At 39.8% G+C, this 24,286-nt stretch overlaps 2 protein-coding genes across 5 annotated transcripts in view; one reads left to right on the forward strand and one right to left on the reverse strand.

The window, feature by feature from the left end:
• The window catches only part of pcbd1 (pterin-4 alpha-carbinolamine dehydratase/dimerization cofactor of hepatocyte nuclear factor 1 alpha), a 163,544-nt gene that overhangs the window by 1,198 nt on the left and 138,060 nt on the right, over positions 1–24,286 (reverse strand). Inside the window, exons 1-4 of one of the 3 annotated variants that reach the window (XM_062058718.1) lie at positions 4,460–4,476; positions 4,268–4,369; positions 3,551–3,682; positions 3,393–3,473 (exon numbers count right to left, since the gene is read on the reverse strand). In XM_062058718.1, coding sequence (XP_061914702.1) covers positions 3,393–3,473; positions 3,551–3,682; positions 4,268–4,270 — 216 coding nt within the window. In that variant the 5' untranslated portion in view covers positions 4,271–4,369; positions 4,460–4,476. Of the gene's footprint in view, positions 1–3,392; positions 3,474–3,550; positions 3,683–4,267; positions 4,370–4,451; positions 4,477–24,286 lie in introns of those variants that run through there. The other 2 variants (XM_062058716.1, XM_062058717.1) reach the window with 2 other exon arrangements.
• LOC133657406 (heparan-alpha-glucosaminide N-acetyltransferase-like) overlaps positions 6,768–24,286 on the forward strand; it is a 91,576-nt gene continuing 74,057 nt past the window's right edge. For both annotated transcript variants that reach the window (XM_062058700.1, XM_062058699.1), the window contains exon 1: positions 6,768–6,861. In XM_062058700.1, the coding sequence (XP_061914684.1) occupies positions 6,852–6,861 (10 nt within the window). In that variant the 5' untranslated portion in view covers positions 6,768–6,851. The remainder of the gene's footprint in view (positions 6,862–24,286) is intronic.

Consider the following 24,286-nt stretch of genomic DNA (forward strand, 5'->3'; position numbering starts at 1 on the left):
GTATTTATTCCTAAAGCACTTTTAAAAACAATATCAGAAAGTTAACCTTAGTCCACTAAAATACTTGGCAAGTCATGTGACAACAGTTTCAGGAATTAGGGCAACGTGCTAATGAAGGATGTCTACAACCAATCTATTAAGTTACAAAATAGCCACCTGACTGCTGTTGTGGCAAAATTAATATTTCAGTACTCTCTTCCATCCATCCATCCATTTTCTACCGCTTATTACCTTCGGGGTCGCGGGGGGCGCTGAAGCCTATCTCAGCTACAATCGGGCGGAAGGCGGGGTACACCCTGGACAAGTTGCCACCTCATCGCAGTGTCTAACAACAATTTCAGTCTAAGTAACAGTCCTCATGTGATTTATGTTGTTTTGCTTCTCTTCGCTGCAATGATCTGTTTTTGTCTAAAGATAAGACACTTATATAGCCCCCTCCTAAATTCCTCTGGACCTGCAGAGATAGCGGTTTGGTTCTTCTTACACCCTATCCCCCACACATCCCAAGAACATGAGACAAGAACTGTTGTGATGCAAATGATCACATTATGTATATTGTATTTGTCTTTGTTGTCAAAGGTTACTCTCCAAAATGGGTTTCTTTTGTGATTGATGCTGTATTACTGCCTTTCTCAATGTTTAACCAAAACATTCCTGTTCACAATCAGATGTATGTCCGTATTTTTCTAATCTTCCTTCCTCACCCCCCTAAAAAGGGCCACTTTTCCCCAACCCCTCCTCCTCTGTCTTCCAGATATGAAAATCTGGAAGTTTTTCTTTGTCTCGCTCTGGCTTTCTCTTCCTTCTTTTGTAAGCAGCGTATACTTGCTGATGTTATTTGAGATCTCAAATAAATACTTAAAAGACATCTCTGGAACAATTCCAAAACACTGCCCCGAAAGGGACAAGCGGTAAAAAATGGACGGATGGATAGATGCTTCAAAAACTCAATTGTTGAATGTATGGCCTACTCCATGGACTGGAGTAAGCTGTTCTTATATTGTAATCTGGTTACTTTTTATTGACATGAGTAAATAATTAAAAAGATCATGAAGTGATCACTATGTGATGAGGTGGCCACTTGTCCAGGGTGTACCCCGCCTTCCGCCCGAATGCAGCTGAGATAGGCTCCAGCACCCCCTGCGACCCCAAAAGGGACAAGCGGTAGAAAATGGATGGATGGATGAAGTGATCACTAATTGCAGCAAGGTGTGCAAAAATACCAGGAATGTTCAAGGATGGAAACTTTGCAAATATGTAGGAGTTGAAATGTGCAAAATTGTTGTTTTGTCTATAAAAAGGATTGTACATTTTGTAAAAATATAAATTTACTGTACATCAGTCAAAGTTTATTTATACAGCCCTTAATCACAAATGCCTCCAAGGGCTGCACAAACCACAACGACATCTGCTGTACAGAGTTGTAATGACAAGCTGCGTTTACAGACAGTCCCGTTATAATGTGTTTATGCACAAGGGTGAACAGGGCGCCACAAATAGAATGCATGATGGTGAATTACAGTGTGTGTATGTTGCAGTTTGTTTTAAAACAAAATGATTAATAAATTATAATAATTGTATAAAGTATACATTAATTAATCTATAATTATGTATGATAAACCATAATAATTATATAATTTATAAATGGATACATGTTTTATTTGTTTTAATACATTAATTCATTCATAATTTATACATTAGTATTGATTGATTGAAACTTTTATTAGTAGATTGCACAGTACAGTACATATTCCGTACAATTGACCACTAAATGGTAACATCGGAATAAGTTTTTCAACTTGTTTAAGTCCGGGTCCACGTTAATCAATTCATGGTAATTAAGTATGTATATATTATCTTTATATAATTTATAAATGAATAAATATATCCATTGTTTGCCAATTATAATAATTGGCAACACTAAATTGGCCCTAGTGTGTGAATGTGAGTGTGAATGTTGTCTGTCTATCTGTGTTGGCCCTGCGATGAGGTGGCGACTTGTCCAGGGTGTACCCCGCCTTCTGCCCTAATGCAGCTGGGATAGGTTCCAGCTATACCCGTGACCCAGAGAGGGACAAATGGTAGAAAATGGATGGATGGAATAACTAAATGATAGATCAATTAACTTATACATTTATAAATTAATTATACATTATAATAATGGTATAACTTATTAGTTAAATAATATACGTATATATTGTATATGCACAAATTATAAAAGTTACATGAATTATAGATTTATAAATAATTTAAACACAGTTGACCCAATTTTGTGTGCTCAACTAAATTATTTCACTAAAGCGGGGGTCAGCAACCCGCGGCTCTCAAGTGGCTCCCTGGAGCATTTTTAAAAAAGGATTGAAAATGGAAAAAGATGGGGGGGAAATATTTTTTTTGTTTTAGTATGTTTTTTGTTTGAGGACAAACATGACACAAACCTTCCCAATTGTTAAAAAGCCCACTGTTTAATATGTTTGTGTGTATGCTTCACTGATGAGAGTATTTGGTGAACATTGTTTTGTCCTACTAATTTCGGCGGTTCTTGAACTCACCATAGGGTGGACTGTGATGCAACAGTTTGTTTACATATACTGTAACATCTTCCACTCCTCCTTAGTCTCATTTTGTCCACCAAACGTTTTATGCTGTGCCTGAATGCACAAAGGTGCACTTTGTTGATATTATTGACCAGTTGGCGTGCTAATCAGGCATATGTGGTCGGTGCATGACTGCAAGCTAATTGATGCTAACATGCTATTTAGGCTAGCTGTATGTACATATTGCATCATTATGCCTCGTTTGTAGGTATATTTGAGCTCATTTAATATCCTTTACTTTTATCCTCTTTGTATATAATTTAGTTCCGCATGTCTCATGACACATTATCTGTATGTAATATTGGCTGCATTTCAGATAGTTGTTTGTGTGCCATGTTGTTCCAGACCACAGCAAACGTTACCCAGCTTGCCAAAGATTGTAATAAAGCTATTAGCCGTTTCCTTCAACTTGAACACACACATCTGTACCTTTGGCCATAAAAGCCAGTAATTTCCAGGAGTTATCTCACCTTCCGAATAGCCTCTGATTTACTAATGGTTTCTAATGTTGTAAAAATGTGTAGAATAAATAATTACATTTCACCATTCCTGTCAACGAAGGTTTGCTTCAACCTGTGACACATAGTCCTTTTGATAGTAGGCTAGCATAGCTAATTTAGACACATACATCATGTGTTGCCTTCTATAACACAGCTTTTAATTTTTTGCGGCTCCAGACAGATTTGTTTTTTGTATTTTTGGTCCTTGAACGTTTTGGGTTGCCGACCCCTGCACTAAAGTAACCATGAAACACGTTTTTTTTTATCTCCTTTGCAACTTTCTGCAACAATTTACCTTATTGTAAACGTTGAACCACTCAGGATGATGGTCCATCTTCTCCGCTTGCAGTGCCACTCTGGACATGAACCCAAAAGCCTGAAGATTACATGATCAATCGATCATCAGCCGGCCGGTCAATGTGCGTGTTGCTTGTGTGTTTGCTTGTCATGAACCTGATTAAAATCTTTAAAGACAAACTCTTTGTAGATGGCGTCCCGTCCCACCACCTCCACCCATTGGGCGTTCTGCAGCAGCGGAAGAAGATGAGCTCTCTCCTCCTCGGTCAGTCTCTGGATTTTGGTGGCCTGAAAGTGCACATCAGAGAGAGAGGGGCAGTTGCAGCAGCTCAAACTGTGATTGGTTGCACGGAAACCCATCTGGAAACAATGACAAGCTGCATTTTTGGCTTAAAAAAACAAGCTGGTTCAAAAGTATGGCAGACATGAGAGGAAGGGGGAGGGTGGATTATTTGCCATTTTTTCACATGATGCAGGATCACATGCATTTAAAGTCACTTTTGCTGATTTCCTCATGACCATGACTCAAACTCCATTAAAAATGTGTGACTTTATTGCCCAATCTTTCTTTGCAGGGGCTTTTAAAAAAACAAAGACAGCAAGCAGATGTGAGAGACCTACAGTACAAGAGAGCGATGACATCAACAGGTATCCTAGCAACGCTCTAATCTGCTGATCAGTGGCAGCAGCAAACAGCAAACAAGCCCTTTTTTAATATATATATATAAACAAGTACAACACTATAACATCATGCATGTGCACATAAACATTTTTAAGAGCATAAAGAACACATCTTGAAATTAAAGTACTGCATTTAGCAACTAACACATCAGACAAAAGTGCGTGTGTGTGTGTGTGTGTGTTTTTACTCACCATGTTTGCAGAATGTTTGCATGCACTGTGCTGTGACAGACTGGAATGAATCAACACATGAGCAGCTCCGAAGGTCCTCCTTTTAGCTGCCCGTGCTGAAGCCTGAGCACAAATGCGTCTGTCAACACAGGTTTAATCTGAAGGCAGCGCGGGCTTCAGGCAAGACGTTAAAGTTAAACCATACTTGCCAACCTTGAGACCTCCAATATCGGGGGGTTTCGTGGTTATTTGGTTTATATCGCGTCAAACTGTTCCTGTCAAAGGTCAGCGGCTGCCCCCGTGAACTCGGGGGAATGAAGCGCGTAATGAAATGAGAGGAGGGACATGAAGGGTTTAACACTTCACCGCATGGGGAAATGAGACTGCTTCACCGTTAAAGAAAGCTTTATTGAGCTAAGATTCATAATTTACATTTAAAAAGTGTGCTATGACTTCTTCCGTTACATGAGTGACAAAAGTGGATAAACAGGTTATTTAAGTACTTTCTGCCATCTAGTGGAAGAACCTTGAATTGTTCTGCATCTCAATACCGTGGGTGCATAAACATCTGAAACTATTGAATGTGCCAATGGGCCTCAGGCCAAAAACATCAATTTTAGGCATGGAACACAAATAGCTGAAATGTAAATTGTAAAGTTCCTTTAGTTAGTACAAATAACATAAATAGATGACAACTTTGTTGTTGTTGTTTTTTTTGTTTTTTGTTTTTGTCCTGTCCAGCTTCTCAGGCAAATCATATAATTGATGTAGATGCCCATATCGGCTGTTCAGATCTACTTTACAAAAGAGAAGTGTGGGATACTTCTCTTGTTGCCTTATTTGTATTTGACTTTATTAAATGTATGTATATTATCATTTGGTGCAGCCGGGCCGGAGCAGGAGGGGATAGAAAGAGGAAAAAAGGAAGACACAAGGGGAAATTGTGGGGACAAAAGGGGGATAAGACAGAGAGACGAAAACAACAACAGCAAACACAACAATAACAACAATAGAGCAACATCAGCAAATACGATATGTACAAATATGATGGTAAGAATGATAGAAAAGAAGCAGCGAAATAAATAATAATACAGAAATGACAATGAGCATTATTACACTACAAATGGAGCAATACAAATACCAATAGAAATAGCGCTATTGATAATGAACAATACCAATAATTTACCTCTATTATCAACAATACCATTGTTCAAATGCAACAATACATGTACGTAATGATAATTAGAGATACAAAAGAAAGCAGAAAAATGGAGGGGAAGAAAGAGAAGCAACCTATATTAACCTTGTACATTGTTATAGTAAGATTAGGTTAAGCTTTGTCAGTGTGTCATGTGTTATCCAGTTTACCCTAGGGCAGTGGTTCTTAACCTGGGTTCGATTGAACCCTAGGGGTTCGGTGAGTCGGCCTCAGGGGTTCGGCGGAGGTCAAAACACACCCGACTCATCGTGTAAATACAAAATTCTCCCTATCGGCGTATTACGGATATGGCAACAGCTGACCGTTTTGCAAGTGTGTAATTTGTTGTGAGTTTATGCACTGTGATGTTCATGCAGGCGGTATAGCTCGGTTGGTAGAGCGGCCGTGCCAGCAACTTGAGGGTTCCAGGTTCAATCCCCGCTTTTGCCGTTGTGTCCTTGGGCAAGATACTTTACCCACCTGCTCCCAGTGCCACCCACACTAGTTTAAATGTAACTTAGATATTGGGTTTCACTATGTAAAAGGACTTTGAGTCACTAGAGAAAAGAGCTATATAAATATACTTCACATGCACGGTTAATTTTATGCACCAGTAAAAAAACATGGTAACACTTTAGTATGGGGAACATATTCACCATTAATTAGTTGCTTATTAACATGCAAATTAGTAACATATTGGCTCTTAACTAGTCATTATTAAGTACTTATTAATGCCTTATTCGGCATGGCCTTATTATAACCCTAACCCTCTAACCCTGATCCTAACCCTAACCAAATAACTCTAAATTAAGTCTTTATTACTTAGAATATGTTCCCCTAGTGTCCAAATAACTCTAAATTAAGTCTTTGTTACTTAGAATATGTTCCCCATACTAAAGTGTTACATAAAAACATACAACTTTGTCTTGAATTTGAAAAAAACAAAAAACATTTTATTTTTCACAAAAGAAGGGTTCAGTGAATGCGCATATGAAACTGGTGGGGTTCGGTACCTCCAACAAGGTTAAGAACCACTAGGGCAGGGGTCGGCAACCCGCGGCTCTCTTTAGCGCCGCCCTAGTGGCTCTCTGGAGCTTTTTCAAAAATGTATGAAAAATGGAAAAAGATGAGGGGAAAAAAATATATTTTTTGTTTTAATATGGTTACTGTAGGAGGACAAACATTACACAACCCTCCCTAATTGTTATAAAGCACACTGTTTATATTAAACATGCTTCACTGATTCGAGTATTTGCCGAGCGCCGTTTTGTCCTACTAATTTTGGCGGTCCTTGAACTCACCTTAGTTTGTTTACTTGTATAACTTTCTCCGACTTTCCAGGACGTGTTTTATACCACTTCTTTTTCTGTCTCATTTTGTCCACCAAACTTTTAACGTTGTGCATAAATGCACAAAGGTGAGTTTTGTTGATGTTATTGACTTGTGTGTAGTGCTAATCAGACATATTTGGTCACTGCATGGCTGCAAGCTAATCGATGCTAACATGCTATTTAGGCTATCTATATGACATCGATGCTAACATGCTATTTAGGCTATCTATATGACATCGATGCTAACATGCTATTTAGGCTATCTATATGACATATAGATAGCCTAAATAGCATGTTAGCATCGATTAGCTTGCAAACTGTACATATAGTATATGTACATATTGCATCATTATGCCTTATTTGTAGCTATATTTGAGGTAATTTAGCTTCCTTTAAGTCATCTTAATTCAATTTATATCTCATGACACACTATCTGTATGTAATATGTCTTTTAATTTTTTGCGGCTCCAGACAGATTTGTTTTTGTATTTTTGGTCCAATATGGCTCTTTCAACATTTTGGGTTGCCGGCCCCTGCACTAGGGTAACAACGTTAATATATGTTTGATGAGACGTGATTATGTGCATGAGTGTATGTATTTATATGTGCTTGTATATGTACAGTATATGTATATGTATGTTTGTACAGTGAATCTATATGTACAGTATGTGTATATGCATGTTTGTACAGTGAATGTATATGTACAGTATGTGTATATGTATGTTTGTACAGTGAATGTGCGTGTGGATGTACAAACCCCGTTTCCATATGAGTTGGGAAATTGTGTTAGATGTAACTATAAACGGAATACAATGATTTGCTAATCCTTTTCCAACCCATATTCAATTGAATGCACTACAAAGGCAAGATATTTGATGTTCAAACTCATAAACTTTATTTTTTTTTGCAAATAATAATTAACTTAGAATTTCATGGCTGCAACACGTGCCAAATTAGTTGGGAAAGGGCATGTTCACCACTGTGTTACATGGCCTTTCCTTTTAACAACACTCAGTAAACGTTTGGGAACTGAGGAGACACATTTTTTAAGCTTCTCAGGTGGAATTCTTTCCCATTCTTGCTTGATGTACAGCTTAAGTTGTTCAACAGTCCGGGGGTCTCCGTTGTGGTATTTTAGGCTTCATAATGCGCCACACATTTTCAATGGGAGACAGGTCTGGACTACAGGCAGGCCAGTCTAGTACCCGCACTCTTTTACTATGATGCCACGTTGATGTAATACGTGGCTTGGCATTGTCTTGCTGAAATAAGCAGGGGCGTCCAATGTAACGTTGCTTGGATGGCAACATATGCTGCTCCAAAACCTGTATGTACCTTTCAGCATTAATGGCGCCTTCACAGATGTGTAAGTTACCCATGTCTTGGGCACTAATACACCCCCATACCATCACAGATGCTGGCTTTCAACGTTGCGCCTATAACAATCCGAATGGTTCTTTTCCTCTTTGGTCCGGAGGACACGACGTCCACAGTTTCCAAAAACAATTTGAAATGTGGACTTGTCAGACCACAGAACACTTTTCCACTTTGTATCAGTCCATCTGATGAGCTCAGGCCCAGCGAAGCCGACAGCGTTTCTGGGTGTTGTTGATAAACGTTTTTCGCCTTGCATAGGAGAGTTTTAACTTGCACTTACAGATGTAGCGACCAACTGTAGTTACTGACAGTGGGTTTCTGAAGTGTTCCTGAGCCCATGTGGTGATATCCTTTACACACTGATGTCGCTTGTTGATGCAGTACAGCCTGAGGCAGGGGTGGGCAATTAATTTTCACCGGGGGCCGCATGAGCAACCCGAGCACTGCTGGAGGGCCACATCGACAATATTTCAATTAAATTTTGCTCAATATTATTTTTGATATATACCGTAAGATAAATAATAATAATAATAATAATAATAATTAATAATAATAGTAATACTTCAACATAGTGTGTGTAACAGAATTCCATGACTAATATAAATAAATTAACATTAATAATAAATGACAGTAAAATAAGCACACGTATGACTGAGGAGTCATAGTGTAACTTTGTGTGGTGTTTGAGTTGTCCGACTTTTTGTGTGGCCATAAACGCACCAGTGGTTTAGTGGTATGCGTGTTGGTGACAGATGACAAGTTGGTTTTGGCCTGGTTTGTACGGCAGAAAATGACTAGTTTTTCGAGACAGAATTGTTTTACTCATGTTTTTGCTGTGGTTATGTCCGAATATCAACAGTTTTGCTCAATAAAGTGATCGATATAATTCCTGTCCTCGAAGCATCTCGATAGACGTTACAATAATTGAACGGTGTTCAATTGAACGGTGTTGACGAACACCGTTAGGGCCGCTTGTTGTCACTGTCACTCAAAGTTGCATTGCAAAATTACATAGAATAAATATGTTTATTTTGTTTAGAATTCAGATGGGATTTGATTTGGTGCGCGGCATATATTTGCTGCGCGCAGTGGACGCTTGAGCAGTGCGCAATTGCGCAGGCACGCACCTTAGATGGAACGTTGCTTGGCAGTCCATGTCTTGTTGAAAACACGCCATTCGTCATCAACTTTTCTCTTTTTAGCGTCTCGGGTGTAAACCGTGCATCACTTGTCGCTGCATGTGCACCTTCACTCGCAGGTTACACACGGACACACGCCCATAAATAATACTTTTCAAAATAAAAGCAGCACAGTTGTATTGCGCGCACGACATAGATGTTTTTTCAACTTTATTTTGTAATTTGTCATTGCAGCTGTTCACATTCACTCACAATCACGCACACCCATACGTCCACACGGAAGTAATACAAATAACGATTTTCAAAACAAAAGCAGCACCGTTGTATTGCACACTCGACATAGATACTTTTTTAAATGTATTTTGTAATTTATAATTGGCCTCACGCGGGCCGGACAGGGACGCACAAAGGGCCGGATGCGGCCCGCGGGCCGCAGAATGCCCAGGTGGGATCGAAGGTCACAGGCTTAGCTGCTTACGTGCAGTGATTTCTCCAGATTCTCTGAACCCTTTGATGATATTACGGACCGTAGATGGTGAAATCCCTAAATTCCTTGCAATAGCTGGTTGAGAAAGGTTTTTCTTAAACTGTTCAACAATTTGCTCACGCATTTGTTGACAAAGTGGTGACCCTCGCCCCATCCTTGTTTGTGAATGACTGAGCATTTTATGGAATCTACTTTTATACCCAATCATGGCACCCACCTGTTCCCAATTTGCCTGTTCACCTGTGGGATGTTCCAAATAAGTGTTTGATGAGCATTCCTCAACTTTATCAGTATTTATTGCCACCTTTCCCAACTTCTTTGTCACATGTTGCTGGCATCAAATTCTAAAGTTAATGATTATTTGCAAAAAAATAAACATTTATCAGTTTGAACATCAAATATGTTGTCTTTGTAGCATATTCAACTGAATATCGGTTAAAAATGATTTGCAAATCATTGTATTCCGTTTATATTTACATCTAACACAATTTCCCAACTCATATGGAAACGGGGTTTGTACGAACTTTGAGTATGTAGGTATGCACTGTATTTGTGTATGTATGTTTGAGCGCAGGTACCTATGCAAGAGATGTAAAGAAAAGAAAAAAGGAGTTGGCACGTTGTGTAAATCGTAAGTAAAAACAGAATACAATGATTTGCAAATCCTTTTCAACCTAATTGAATAGACTGCAAAGACAAGATACTTAACGTTCAAACTTGAAAACTTTGTTATTTTTTGCAAATATTAGCTCATTTGGAATTTGATACATGCAACATGTTTCAAAAAAGCTGGCACGAGTGGCAAAAAAGACTGAGAAAGTTGAGGAATGCTCATCAAACACATATATGGAACATCCCACAGGTGAACAGGCTAATTGGGAACAGTTGGGTGCCATGATTGGGTATAAAAGCAGCTTCCATGAAATGCTCAGTCATTCACAAACAAGGATGGGGCGAGGGTCACCACTTTGTGAACAAATGTGTGAGCAAATTGTCGAACAGTTTAAGAACAACATTTCTCAACGAACAATTGCAAGGAATTTAGGGATTTCACCATCTACGGTCCACATTATCATCAAAAGGTTCAGAGAATCTGGAGAAATCACTGCACGTAAGCGATGATATTACAGACCTTCGATCCCTCAGGCGGTACTGCATCAAAAAGCGACATCACCACATGCGTTTAGGAAAATGTCAGAAAACCACTGTCAGTAACTACAGTTTGTCGCTACATCTGTAAGTGCAAGTTAAAACTCTACTATGCAAAGCGAAAGCCATTTATCAACAACACCCAGATACGGCGCCGACTTTGCTGGGCCCGAGCTCATCTAAGATGGACTGATGCAAAGTGGAAAAGTGTTCTGTGGTCTGACGAGTCCACATTTCAACTTGTTTTTGGAAACTAGACGTTGTGTCCTTAGAAACAAAGAGGAAAAGAACCATCCGGATTGTTATAGGCGCAAAGTTCAAAAGCCAACATCTGTGATGGTATGGGGGTGTATTAGTGCCCAGGGCATGGGTAACTTACACATCTGTGAAGGCACCATTAATGCTGAAAGGTACATACAGGTTTTGGAGCAACATATGTTGCCATCCAAGCAACGTTATCATGGACGCCCCTGCTTATTTCAGCAAGACAATGCCAAGCCACGTTTTACCACAGCGTGGCTTTGTAGTAAAAGAGTGCGGGTACTAGACTGGCCTGCCTGTAGTCCAGACCTGTCTCCCATTGAAAATGTGTGGCGCATTATGAAGCCTAAACTACCACAACTGAGACCCCGGATTGTTGAACAATTTAAGCTGTATATCAAGCAAGAATGGGAAAGAATTCTAACTAACTAATAACTATCTCGTCTTTGCAATCTATTCAATTGAATATAAGTTGAAAAGGATTTGCAAATCATTGTATTCTGTCTTTATTTACGAATTGCACAACGTGCCAACTTCACTGGTTTTGGGTTTTGTAGTTAGCCTTGGGACATGTCGTCAATGATTGTGTGAGCTTTAAGCATGTCCCGATACAAGTTTTTCACTTTAGATACGATACCAAAATTAGTATGAGTATTGGTTAATGCATACTTTTATTATTTTGGAGTGTGGAATGTTAGAAAATGCTTCACCAAGTGAAATTAGTCAAAAAGACAACAATATGAAAGCCCCTAACATATTTATTAGTAACAAATGGACTTATGCAGTCATTAAGTTGACGTGTGATGAAACACCTAGTGGCCAAAATTATTCCTGAAGTTAAGATCATGGCGTAGTGAGTCGAATGATGTGGACACGTTTGTTACTGGGTGCTTTCTAATACACTTCTGCTTTGGAGACTTCTTATCTGTATGTGATATGCAACTATAAATATCTGATACTTGTTTATATTGACAAATGTTGGTTTTAGACTGTAGTATTGTTCAATTAAGGACACTTATTACTTATGTTTAGCTTGCGTGCTATTATGTACATAACTGTTGTATAGCTGCTAGCTTCTAGTAGCCTATAGCATATCACGTTTACCTTTTGTAAATTACTTTACTGAAATAAAAGAACCTTGTGTGCTAATTGGAGGATATTTAACTGGTTGTCCAGCTTTGCAGAAGTAAACCAGCTGCAGAACTGCTTGTACCAGAACTTATCTGGGAAATTTTAGATGCAACCCAATATCATCTGAAACTAGTTATTTCGCTGCTAACAGACTGATATAGAAAATCAATATCGGATCGGGGCACGACGAGTGAGCTTGAAAGAAGTCAGTAGGAATATGTATTACATGTGGGAACCCACACAAACCAAACGACTCTACAAGCCAAATTTAGCCCTCGGCCCTCACTAAGGGCACGTCTGATCTATACGATACGTCATTATTAGGGATGTTGCGTTCAGAATTTGATGCTACCGATTTGATATGAGGCCGATACCAATACCGATACCGATCACATGTATTACCTGTCCGTTTTCCAATGTATTTAAAGGCCTACTGAAATGAATTTTTTTTATTTAAACGGGGATAGCAGATCTATTCTATGTGTCATACTTGATCATTTCGCGATATTGCCATATTTTTGCTGAAAGGATTTAGTATAGAACAACGACGATAAAGATTGCAACTTTTGGTATCTGATAAAAAAAAGGCTTGCACCTACCGGAAGTAGCGTGACGTAGTCAGTTGAACATATACGCAAAGTTCCCTATTGTTTACAATGATGGCCGCATGAAGTGAGAGAGATTCGGACCGAGAAAGCGACAATTTCCCCATTAATTTGAGCGAGGATGAAAGATTTGTGGATGAGTAAAGTGCAAGTGAAGGACTAGTGGGGAGTTGAAGCTATTCAGATAGGGAAGATGCTGTGAGAGCCGGGGGTGACCTGATATTCAGCTGGGAATGACTACAACAGTAAATAAACACAAGACATATATATACTCTATTAGCCACAACACAACCAGGCTTATATTTAATATGCCACAAATTAATCCTGCATAAAAACACCTGCGTGTTTGTTACGCTAGCTCCTAGCTCCTCTGCTAGCTCCTAGCTCCATAGAACACGCCAATACAATTCAAACACCTGATCAACACACACAATCACTCAGCCCAAAAGACCGTTTACCTAACCCAAGGTTCATAAAGCTTATATATTTTAAAAAAGTTACGTACGTGACGCGCACATACGGTCAAGTTATCGAATGTTTAGCAGCCAAGGCTGCATACTCACGGTACCTGATATTCAGCTGGGAATGACTACAACAGTAAATAAACACAAGACATATATATACTCTATTAGCCACAACACAACCAGGCTTATATTTAATATGCCACAAATTAATCCTGCATAATAACACCTGCGTGTTTGTTATGCTAGCTCCTAGCTCCTCTGCTAGCTCCTAGCTCCATAGAACACGCCAATACAATTCAAACACCTGATCAACACACACAATCACTCAGCCCAAAAGACCGTTCACCTAACCCAAGGTTCATAAAGCTTATATATTTTTAAAAAGTTACGTACGTGACGCGCACGTACGGTACGGTACGTGTTATGCTAACTCCTAGATCCTCTGCTAGCTCCTAGCTCCATAGAACACGCCAATACAATTCAAACACATGATCAACACACACAATCACTCAGCCCAAAAGACCGTTCACATAACCCAAGGTTCATAAAGCTTATATATTTTAAAAAAGTTACGTACATACGCAAAAAAAAGCCAAAGCTGCATACTCACAGTAGCACGTCTGCGTCTTTGTCATCCAAATCAAAGTAATCCTGGTAAGAGTCTGTGTTGTCCCAGTTCTCTACAGGCGTCTGTGTATCCAAGTCAAAAGCCCTCCTGGTTAGAGTCTCTGTTATCCGAGTTCTTCCATCTTGACTGCATCTTTCGGGAATGTAAACAAAGAAGCGCCGGCTGTGTACTGTTGTGGCTGACTACGTTCGAAAAATACGTCCATTTCGCACCGACAACTTTCTTCTTTGCTTGCTCGGCTTCCTTCTCCATAATGCAATGAACATGATTGCAACAGATTCACGAACACAGATGTCCAGAATACTGTGGAATTATGAAATGAAAACAGAGCTTTTTCGTATTGGCTTCAATGTGGAAGGCATACCCGTGTTCGCCGGTCTACGTCACGCGCATACGTCATCCTCAGAGGCGTTTCGAACCGGAAGTTTAGCGGCAAATTTAAAATGTCACTTTATAAGTTAACCCGGCCGTATTGGCATGTGTTATAATGTTAAGATTTCATCATTGATATATAAACTATCAGACTGCGTGGTCGGTAGTAGTGGGTTTCAGTAGGCCTTTAAGGTGAGTGCTATTGGCAGTTGAACAATATCAACACAATATTTAAACTAGTTACTTATTCTCTTTTAGTACACACAACTGTAGTACACAATAACTAAACACAAGCAAAATCTACTATCTGTTACTCATTTACAGTGTTGGGTTAGTTACTGAAAACCATTAACTAGTTACAGTTACTAGTTACTTTATTTCAAAATTAACTCAATTACTAACTCAGTTACTTACACCAAAAAGTAATGCGTTACTGTGAAAAGTAACTATTTAGTTACTTCTTCTACTTTTTTTTTTTAAAGCTTCCATTAATGCCCTTTTAGCCTTCATTTCAGTACTGTTATTGCACTGGAGAATAATACAATCTGTTGATCAACTTGACATGCATTTGCATCACTGAACTTTGCTAAGCAATGTGGTCTACATACAATACACAAAGACAAAGATATGTTTCAAAGGGCCAATTTATTTCAGGCCAGAACAAATCGACAAAACTATTTTAAATAGCTGCAACATAACATACATAAGTAACAAACAGCACAATAACAGCATAGCTGTAAACCTGGCTTCACCCAAGGAAGGCACACATGACATACACAAAGCCTAACCAGGCATTTTTTTTCTCTCAAGGAATTCGGAAATAAAATCATGTATTCAGGAGATCAACACTGTACTGAAGCCCAGAACACTCTACACATTTCCCCAGTTTTAGTTTAGAGATAAGGACATATTGCCCTGGCCCACTAGGATCCCTCTTTATGTTCGTGAACTTTATAGTCTATACATTTAGAGTGAAGTGATAATCAAACACTCTAGAAGTTTAGAATGAAAGAGTATATAAGAGAATTGACATAGAGTGTGTACCTTCAATGATGAATGATGAGCAGAGGCAGAATTAGTGTTTTCTTTATCTCGCTTTCCATGTTTATGTACTCACTGTCCAGGTACTTGGAACTTTTTTTCCGTGTCATTTGCTGTTTGACGCCGGTATCATGCTAATTAGCTGCCTGAAAGCGGGTGACTCCACCGTAAAAATAGCCTGCACGTCTTCTAGCACATACACTGCAATGGCTCTATCAATGTTGTCCAGTGCCTCGTTAAAATCCTTAGGTGAAGGTGAAGTGGCATATATATATATCTGTGTCTCTCTTTACTAGCTTCGTCGAAGCATGTTGCTTTTGTAGCTGTTTCAGCAGATTTGAATTGCTGTTTTGGCCGGTCACTGCTGCTGCTCACTGCTCCCCTCACCTCCCAGGGGGTGATCAAGGGTGATGGGTCAAATGTAGAGAATAATTTTGCCACACCTAGTGTGTGTGTGACAATCATTGGCACTTTAACCCTTGTGTGGTGTTCGAGTCTGTGGGACCCATTTTAGATTTTTATTAAAAGAAAATTGATACAATTAATTAATTTTTCAAACTGAGACTCACTGGCTTTGGCTCATTTTCTGTGAAGAACATATATCAGAATACATATTTAATGAACACACACCATACATCCCCCCTACACATTTCTATTACATATAAGATGTCCGGGGTCCACTGGACCCGGGGCTAATAGAAGTGTGGAAATTTATGTTCTGTGTACCACACGCCCACACACACACTCACACACACACGCACACACACACACACACACACACACACACACACACACACACACACACACACACGCACACACACACACACACACACACACACACACACACACACACACACACACACACACACACACACACACACACACAGCAGGCCTAGACAGGAGGAGGACAGAGTGTAGGTACACAGAACATCAGAGGGTCAAATGTGCGACAAAATGAGCGCAGACAGTGTTGACAAACAATGTTGCAACCTTGTGTGGGAAGCGCTGGTGCAGAAACACAAAAGAAGAATCCCTGTGGGATGCAGAAACTGGCAGAGAAATTTCCATGCAACGTTCGTGTTGTTGTTACTCAGCCAGTGTTTGTGGGTCTTAGACTTAGACTTAGACTTACTTTTTATTGTCGTTCAAATTTGAACTTTACAGTACAGATAGGAACACAATTTTGTTGCATTAGCTGGTTGGCAGTGCAGGATAAAAAAGCAATAAGGTGCAGATATAAATAAATAGATTACTGTAAAGATAAATATATTGCACTTTTGCATATGCATCTACGTTTATGGATGTATGTTATATTGTCTTTATATTCCAGCGAGTTCATCCATTTTTGGGGGGAATTGAGGGGATTATTATGATGTGTTCAAGAGTCTTACGGCCTGAGGGAAGAAGCTGTTACAGAACCTGGAGGTTCTGCTACGGAGGCTGCGGACCTCTTTCTAGAGTCCAGCAGTGAAAACAGTCCTTGGTGGGGGTGGGAGGAGTCTCTGCAGATTTTCTGAGCCCTGGTCAGGCAGCGGCTTTTTGCAATCTCCTGGATAGGAGGAAGAGGAGTCCTGATTATCTTTTCCGCCGTCCTCACCACTCTCTGGAGAGACTTCCAGTCTGAGGCACTGCAGGCTCCAGTCCAGACAGAGATGCAATTGGTCAGTAGGCTCTCTATAGTGCCTCTGTAGAATGTGCTGAGAATGGGAGGAGGGAGCTGTGCTCTTTTCATCCGACGCAAAAAGTGCATGCGCTGCTGAGCTCTTTTTACAAGAGCTCCAGTGTGTAGGGACCAGGTCATATTGTCAGTTATCTGCACCCCCAGGAACTTGGTGCTGCTTACCATCTCCACCGCTGTGCCGTTGATGAAGAGTGGAGTGTGGCTGGACTGGTGCTTCCTGAAGTCGACAATAATCTCCTTGGTCTTGTCGACGTTCAGGACCAGGTTGTTGGTTCTGCACCAGTCAACCAGATGTTTCACCTCCTCCCTGTAGTCCAGGGGTCACCAACCTTTTTGAAACCAAGGGCTACTTCTTGGGTACTGATTAATGGTAATGGCTACGAGTTAGATACACACTTAAATAAATTGCCAGAAGTAGCCAATTTGCTCAATTTACCTTTAACTCTGTTATTATTAATAATTAATGATATTTATCTTTGTGGAAACACTGATCATCTTAATGATTTCTCACAATAAATATATATAGAAACAGATAAATATCAATATGCAACACTTTATTTTTATATTTTCTCTAAGTGCACATTTTTCAAATTGAACATTTTCAAATGATCACTTCTAAGACAGTCTTGTGAAATCACAATATCCCATTTTTTAACAAATCATGAATTACTTTGCACCATGTTTGTACAAATAATAACTCATGTAAAATACAAAAGTAAACTCTCAATTTTTTAAATCATCATCAAATTTGAACTGGACACCAAATCTGTTATCTGTTTCTTTGTCAGTTAGTGGGAAGCCTGGCATTGCATGCTGTTAACTAGTGTGTTGTACTCTGGTGTGTAACTTGACACTGCAACTCTGAGTGAGTCTTGCAGATGTGCATCAGTGAGGCGTGTTCTGTGTTTGTTCTTGATGAAGTTCATGTCAGAAAAGGCTGATTCACAAAGATAAGATTTTTCCTCATTGTTTGCGGAACCTTCTTAATCTTTTGAACATATTTTCACAGCAATCTGGCCTTAAGCATAATTATGATAAATGTAAAATGTTAAGGATCGGAAATCTAAAGGGAACGTCCTTTCGAATGGAATGCAAAGTGCCTGTTTTGTGGACAGATGGACCAGTTAACATACTTGGTGTTGTTGTCCCAGAAAATCTGGAAGATCTAGGCTCAGTAAATTATGATAATCGACTAAGAAAGCTGGACAAAATTATGCAATTATGGAAAGGGAAATCCCTAACCTTGTATGGTAAAATGTCTATTGCCAACTCGTTAATTATTCCTCAATTTATTTATTTGTTTTTGTCATTACCAGCTCCATCACAAAACTTTTTTAAGATTTATGAGCGGAGGGTCTTCGATTTTGTCTGGAACGGCAAACCAGAAAAGATTAAAAGAAAGGTTTTGAACAAAGAGTATGAATATGGGGGCCTGAAACTTCTCAACCTTGAAGCTATGTGTCTGTCTTTAAAAGCATCAATTGGTCCAAAGATGTATTTAAACATTGAGTGGTACACAAATGTCCTGTTGGACAAAAAACATGTACTGTATCAAAAGAAATTGTATCCTTTTTTACAAGTGATCCCCTCCCAGAGAGTCTGCTGGGAAACATGGCGGGATTCATAAAGGAAACAATCCACTCATAGTGGTGTTTTCAATTTTATGTGCCAGAAAAAAGAGACGATATTTTGCAGCAGTTAATATGTATGAACTCTAATATTGTAATAGATGGAAAGCCTTTCTTTTGGAAAAATATGTTTGAAAGAGGAATCATTTTTGTCAATGATATTATCAATGAGAATGGTAAAATTATGAAGTATGATGAATTTAGAGCTATGTATGGTGATGCTTGCTCAAGCTTTTCATTTTATCAACTAACTGGAGTAATTGGGAAAAGATGGAAACAAATAATTAATTATGGAACTACTAAATTATTAGTTTGTAAACCTCTAATAAGAAATTCTAGTTGGCAAAAAGGAACTAAAATAAATAGAAAAATATATAATTTTTATTTAATAAAGAAATCTTTGAAGGCTGCCTCATACAACACAAATGGAAAATGGGAGGACTGTTTTGACTGCCCGTTGCCATGGGATGCCATATTCAAACTAATCTATAAAACCACTATCGATGTGCAAAATCGTTATTTTCAAATTAAAATTATTTATAACTTCTTACCCACAGGGAAAATGTTAAAATTATGGTATATGACAGAGTCAGATGATTGCCGATTTTGTTGTCAGGAGCCTGAATCCACCCTGCATTTGTTTTGGTATTGTCATATTGTGTCTTTGTTTTGGGTGGAAGTTGAAAAAATGTGTTTAAGGATTGGTTTGTTAATGAAGCTTAATGTGGTTTCTGTTATTTTAGGAGAGTTCATTGACAATCATGATTTGGTCAATTTAATTATAGTACTCGGTAAAATGTTTATTTTTAAGGCCAAAAACAGATATTCACTTAGATATTCACTTTCTTTAAAACATTTATTCAGTATTTTCTAACTTTAGAAAGTTACATGGTTGAAAACGATAATGATGCCAAAAAACATTAAAAAAAAGATGAGAAGTCCTCAAAGGCTTATTTTGAAAGTATAATTATGTTTATAGATTATATGATATCTGTTGTTGTGTTCCCTAATTTGAGTGACCTGGACATAATCTGGACTGAACATAAATGCTTATTTTGAAAATGTAATTTTGTTTATAAATTATATGCAATCTGTGGTGTTCCCTAATTTTTTTCTGTGTACATGAATGAAGGTGTGTGTTGCTGAGTGCGACTTGGACATTATCTGGACTGGACCTGGTTTAAAAACCCTTTAAACAAATCTAATTTCATTGACAACCTGGTCTGTTGAAGATAAGGCCCTTTTTTTAAAAATAAAATAAAATAAGATAAATAAATAAAAAACATTTTCTTGGATAAAAAAGAAAGTAAAACAATATAAAAATAATTACATAAAAAATAGTAATTAATCAAAATGTTAGTGGACCAGCAGCCTATACAATCATGTGTGCTTCAGGGACTGTGTCCCTTGCAGATGTGTTGTCTATGTTGTGGGAACCAGAATATTGGTAGCAGGAAGAAATAACCCCTTTTGTGTGAGTGGGTGTGAATGAGTGTGCATGGGGGAGGTTGTTTGGGTTGATGCACTGATTGAAAGTGTATCTTGTGTTTTTTCTATGTAGATTTAATAAAAAAAAAAAATGTTTTAATTTTTTTTTTGAAATTAAAAAAAAAAAATTTTTTTTACAACAGGCCCGCGGGTGACTCATCTGGTCCTTACGGGCGACCTGGTGCCCGCGGGCACCGCGTTGGTGACCCCTGCTGTAGTCCATGTCGTTGTTGTCACGGATGAGGCCCACCACTGATGTGTCGTCCGCATACTTCACAATGTGGTTAGTAGTGGACCTGGCGCAGCAGTCATGGGTCATCAACGTGAACAGCAGCGGACTCAGGATGCAGCCCTGGGGGGAGCCGGTGCTCAGGGAGATGGTACTGGAGGTGTTGTCGCCCACTCTCACAGACTGGGGTCTGTCTGTGAGGAAGTCAAGCAGCCAGTTGCATAGGGGGGTTCTGAATCCAAGGGGGGCCAGTTTGCTCACCAAGTGCTGCGGGATGATGGTGTTGAATGCCGAGTTGAAGTCCAGAAACAACATCCGCACGTGTGTGTCCTTTCCTTCCAGATGTGCTAAGCTCAGGTGGAGTGCAGAGGAGATGGCGTCCTCTGTGGAGCGGTTAGGGCGATAAGCAAACTGGTACGGGTCGAATGTGGGGGGAAGTCTGGAGACAATGTATTCCTTTACCAGCCTCTCGAAGCACTTCATTACAGATGTTTTTTGGTATAAGTCAGTATTCTAACACAAAAGTGTTTGATTGTGAGGCATTAAAAGCCACAAAATGCAATGGGTCCCTCAGACCCACGAACACTGGCTGAGTAACAACAATATGAACACCACACAAGGGTTAACTTTAGGTAGATGGGATCTTTGATCAAAGACACAACTTACATTTAACTAAAATGTTCTTTTCTTTGTGCTCGACAAAAGAAAAGTAGTTAGAATGTTAAGAAACTCGACTTCTGGCTTCGCCATGATGTCTTGTTAGTTGTTATGAGAGTAGCGTATGTGTGTGTGTGTGTGTGTGTGTGTGGCCCTTTAAGACATGACAGCATGTGAGGTGAGTGACATCAGTGAGTGAGTAGGCGAGAGAGGTGAGGGAGCGTGTGCAGGTGCTCTAGCTTGGTGGATGGCTGTGTGCAAGACACCAAGTCACAAAGTTGCAACAAACCGCCGGCCTTGTCATTCACCCTCTAGTCCGGAGCTGTAAAGACCCACTGCCGGGTAAAGTGAAGGTTGTTAGCCCCAAAGTACATAGGCCCTGGAGGAACGTCTCCCCATGCGCTCTTTGACTACGGTCTGGGAGCCCCCCGCCCTCACCCACACAAAGCACGCCTTTTATTTTTCCGACACCGCAGCGCTCCAATAAAACACACTCAAATCTTCTGTTTCTAGCCGATACTACATAAAAAATAACGTAAAATAACGCAGTAACGCATCATGTAGTAACGGTAACTGAGTTACTGAATATAAAAAATAACGCGTTAGATTACTAGTTACCGCCGAAACTAACGGCGTTACAGTAACGCGTTACAGTAACGCGTTACAACTCTTATTAATCTAATTGGTAATTTACTGTTAACTGCTCACTTTCCGCTGTAACATGTTCCATCTACACTTCCTAAACTTTACCATTCCAGGACCTGTTACGTCAGGCCTGACCCTATTTTATACTTTTGTATTCTCTTCTGGCATCATGGTGGTACAGCTAGTGCAAGTGCCTGACAATACGAAAGTCCTGGGTTCGATCCTCGGGCTCAGGGTCTTTCTGTGTGGAGTTTGCATGTTCTCCCTGTGACTGCGTGGGTTCCCTCTGGGTACTTCGGCTTCCTCTCACCTCCAAAGACATGCACCTGGGGATAGGTTGATTGGCAACACTAAATTGGCCGTAGTGTGTGAATGTGAGTGTGAATGTTGTCTATCTGTGTTGGCCTTGTGATGAGGTAGAGAATTGTTCAGGGCGTACCCCGCCATCTGCCCGGATACAGCTTAGATAGGCTTCAGCACCCTCTGTGACTCCAAAAGGGACAAGCGGTAGAAAATAGATGGATGGATGGGTATTCTCTTTCTTGATTTCCTGTGATTTCCTGTTTAGCGCTCTTATTTTGGTTCCAATTCCGGAGTGCTCTTTCCCTGACTTATCACTGATTGACTATCTAAACACACCTGTTCATTGTTGCTCATCAGGCATCTTTATATGCCAGTCTTTCCCTCCAGTCAGGACTGGAGGACTGCTAGCTTTATGCTAACTGTTCATGCTTTGTAAGTGTTCACTTTGTTGTGCTGCTTGCTTTACTTTGAATGTCAAGCTTTTGTGCACTTACCTGTGGCACTATTTGCCATAATTAAAAGACTCTTACCTGCACATCGCCATCTGTCTCCGCATCTTGTGGTCACAACAACCGCATTAATGAGTAGTCATGAAGAATCCTGTAGCCAATGAGTGACCTCACGGAGACGCCCGTTGGTTATGTGGCACCAGCATTTTGGACCGCACAATTCCTGGATGAGATGTAAGCCGGGTTTGTATGGTTGCAACCCAGGCCAAGCTCGCTTCCGCTTCCTCAAGTTCAGCCCGTACCAGATTCCCGGCTTTTCAAAGCCTAAGCTCCACTGGTGCTCGGCCCCCGGCGTACCAAGCCAGAGCTTCGCCTGTTCCTACCCACTGGCTTTTCAAAGCACCAAGCTCTGCCTATTTCTTCACCTGGCTTCCCAGAGCCCAGCTTCCTCCTGTACCGGTGCCTCACTATGTCAAGCTTACTAATGCTTTTGTACACTTCCCCGCGGCACTATTTGCTATATTTAAATGACTCTTTCGCCATCTGTCTCCGCATCCTCAGGTCACAACTACCGCAGTAATGCATGTTCATGACATACTAAGTACTGTTTTCTTTCTTCTAATAGCTAAGCTATTAGCCTGCTTGCTCTTGGCTTACTCTCGGTGTGTAGCATGCTTAGCCTCGTCCATTAGTGATACTATTTAATAATAACACTAAGAAATGCAGTTTATTTGCTGTAATGGAGGTGAATATTTAACTTAAGGGTGCGGCTTTAAAAGGCATTGATTGATTGATTGATTGTTTTAAACTTTTATTAGTAGATTGCACAGTACAGTACATGTTCCATACAATTGACCACTAAATGGTAACACCCGAATAAGTTTTTGAACTTGTTTAAGTCAGGGTCCACGTTAATCAATTCATGTACTTTTTCATGAAAATCGTCTTATACTGATCGGTGGCCGATCGATCTGCACACATTGAGTCCCTAACATAGAGAGATGGAGATATATATTTTTAATGAATAAATTATAGAATTAAAACTGGTCAGGTGAATGTGGATAATCTACATCAAGGGTCCCCAAACTACGGCCCTGGGGAAGTCCCAAGATAAAAAAAAATGTTTTGTTTATTATTGTTATTTTTAATTTTAATTTTTTTAATCTGTCCTTTCTAATCCATTTTGTTTTTGTCGGTGTCTCCTAGCCGCTCAGGTAAACCATATTGTCTAAAAATGCATTTTCCCATCGATAACGTGACATCATCGCGCTCTGAAAAAAAAAAAAATATATATATATATATATATATATATATATATATATATATATATATATATATGTGTGTGTATACAGCCCGGCCCCCGGCTAAAATTTTTTAACCCAATGTGGCCCCGAGTCAAAAAGGAAGGGGAAGCAGTGCACTATCAACACCGTATATGGTGAGGATGGTGTTCTGCTGACCTCGACTGCGGATGTTGTGGATCGGTGGAGGGAATACTTCGAAGACCTCCTCAATCCCACCAACACGTCTTCCTATGAGGAAGCAGTGCCTGGGGAATCTGTGGTGGGCTCTCCTATTTCTGGGGCTGAGGTTGCTGAGGTAGTTAAAAAGTGGATGAGATCCGCCCGGAGTTCCTTAAGGCTCTGGATGCTGTGGGGCTGTCTTGGTTGACAAGACTCTGCAGCCTCGCGTGGACATCGGGGGCGGTACCTCTGGATTGGCAGACCGGGGTGGTGGTTCCTCTCTTTAAGAAGGGGAACCGGAGGGTGTGTTCTAA

The sequence above is a fragment of the Entelurus aequoreus genome, linkage group LG09 (assembly GCF_033978785.1).
Source record: "Entelurus aequoreus isolate RoL-2023_Sb linkage group LG09, RoL_Eaeq_v1.1, whole genome shotgun sequence".
Classification (NCBI taxonomy): domain Eukaryota; kingdom Metazoa; phylum Chordata; class Actinopteri; order Syngnathiformes; family Syngnathidae; genus Entelurus; species Entelurus aequoreus.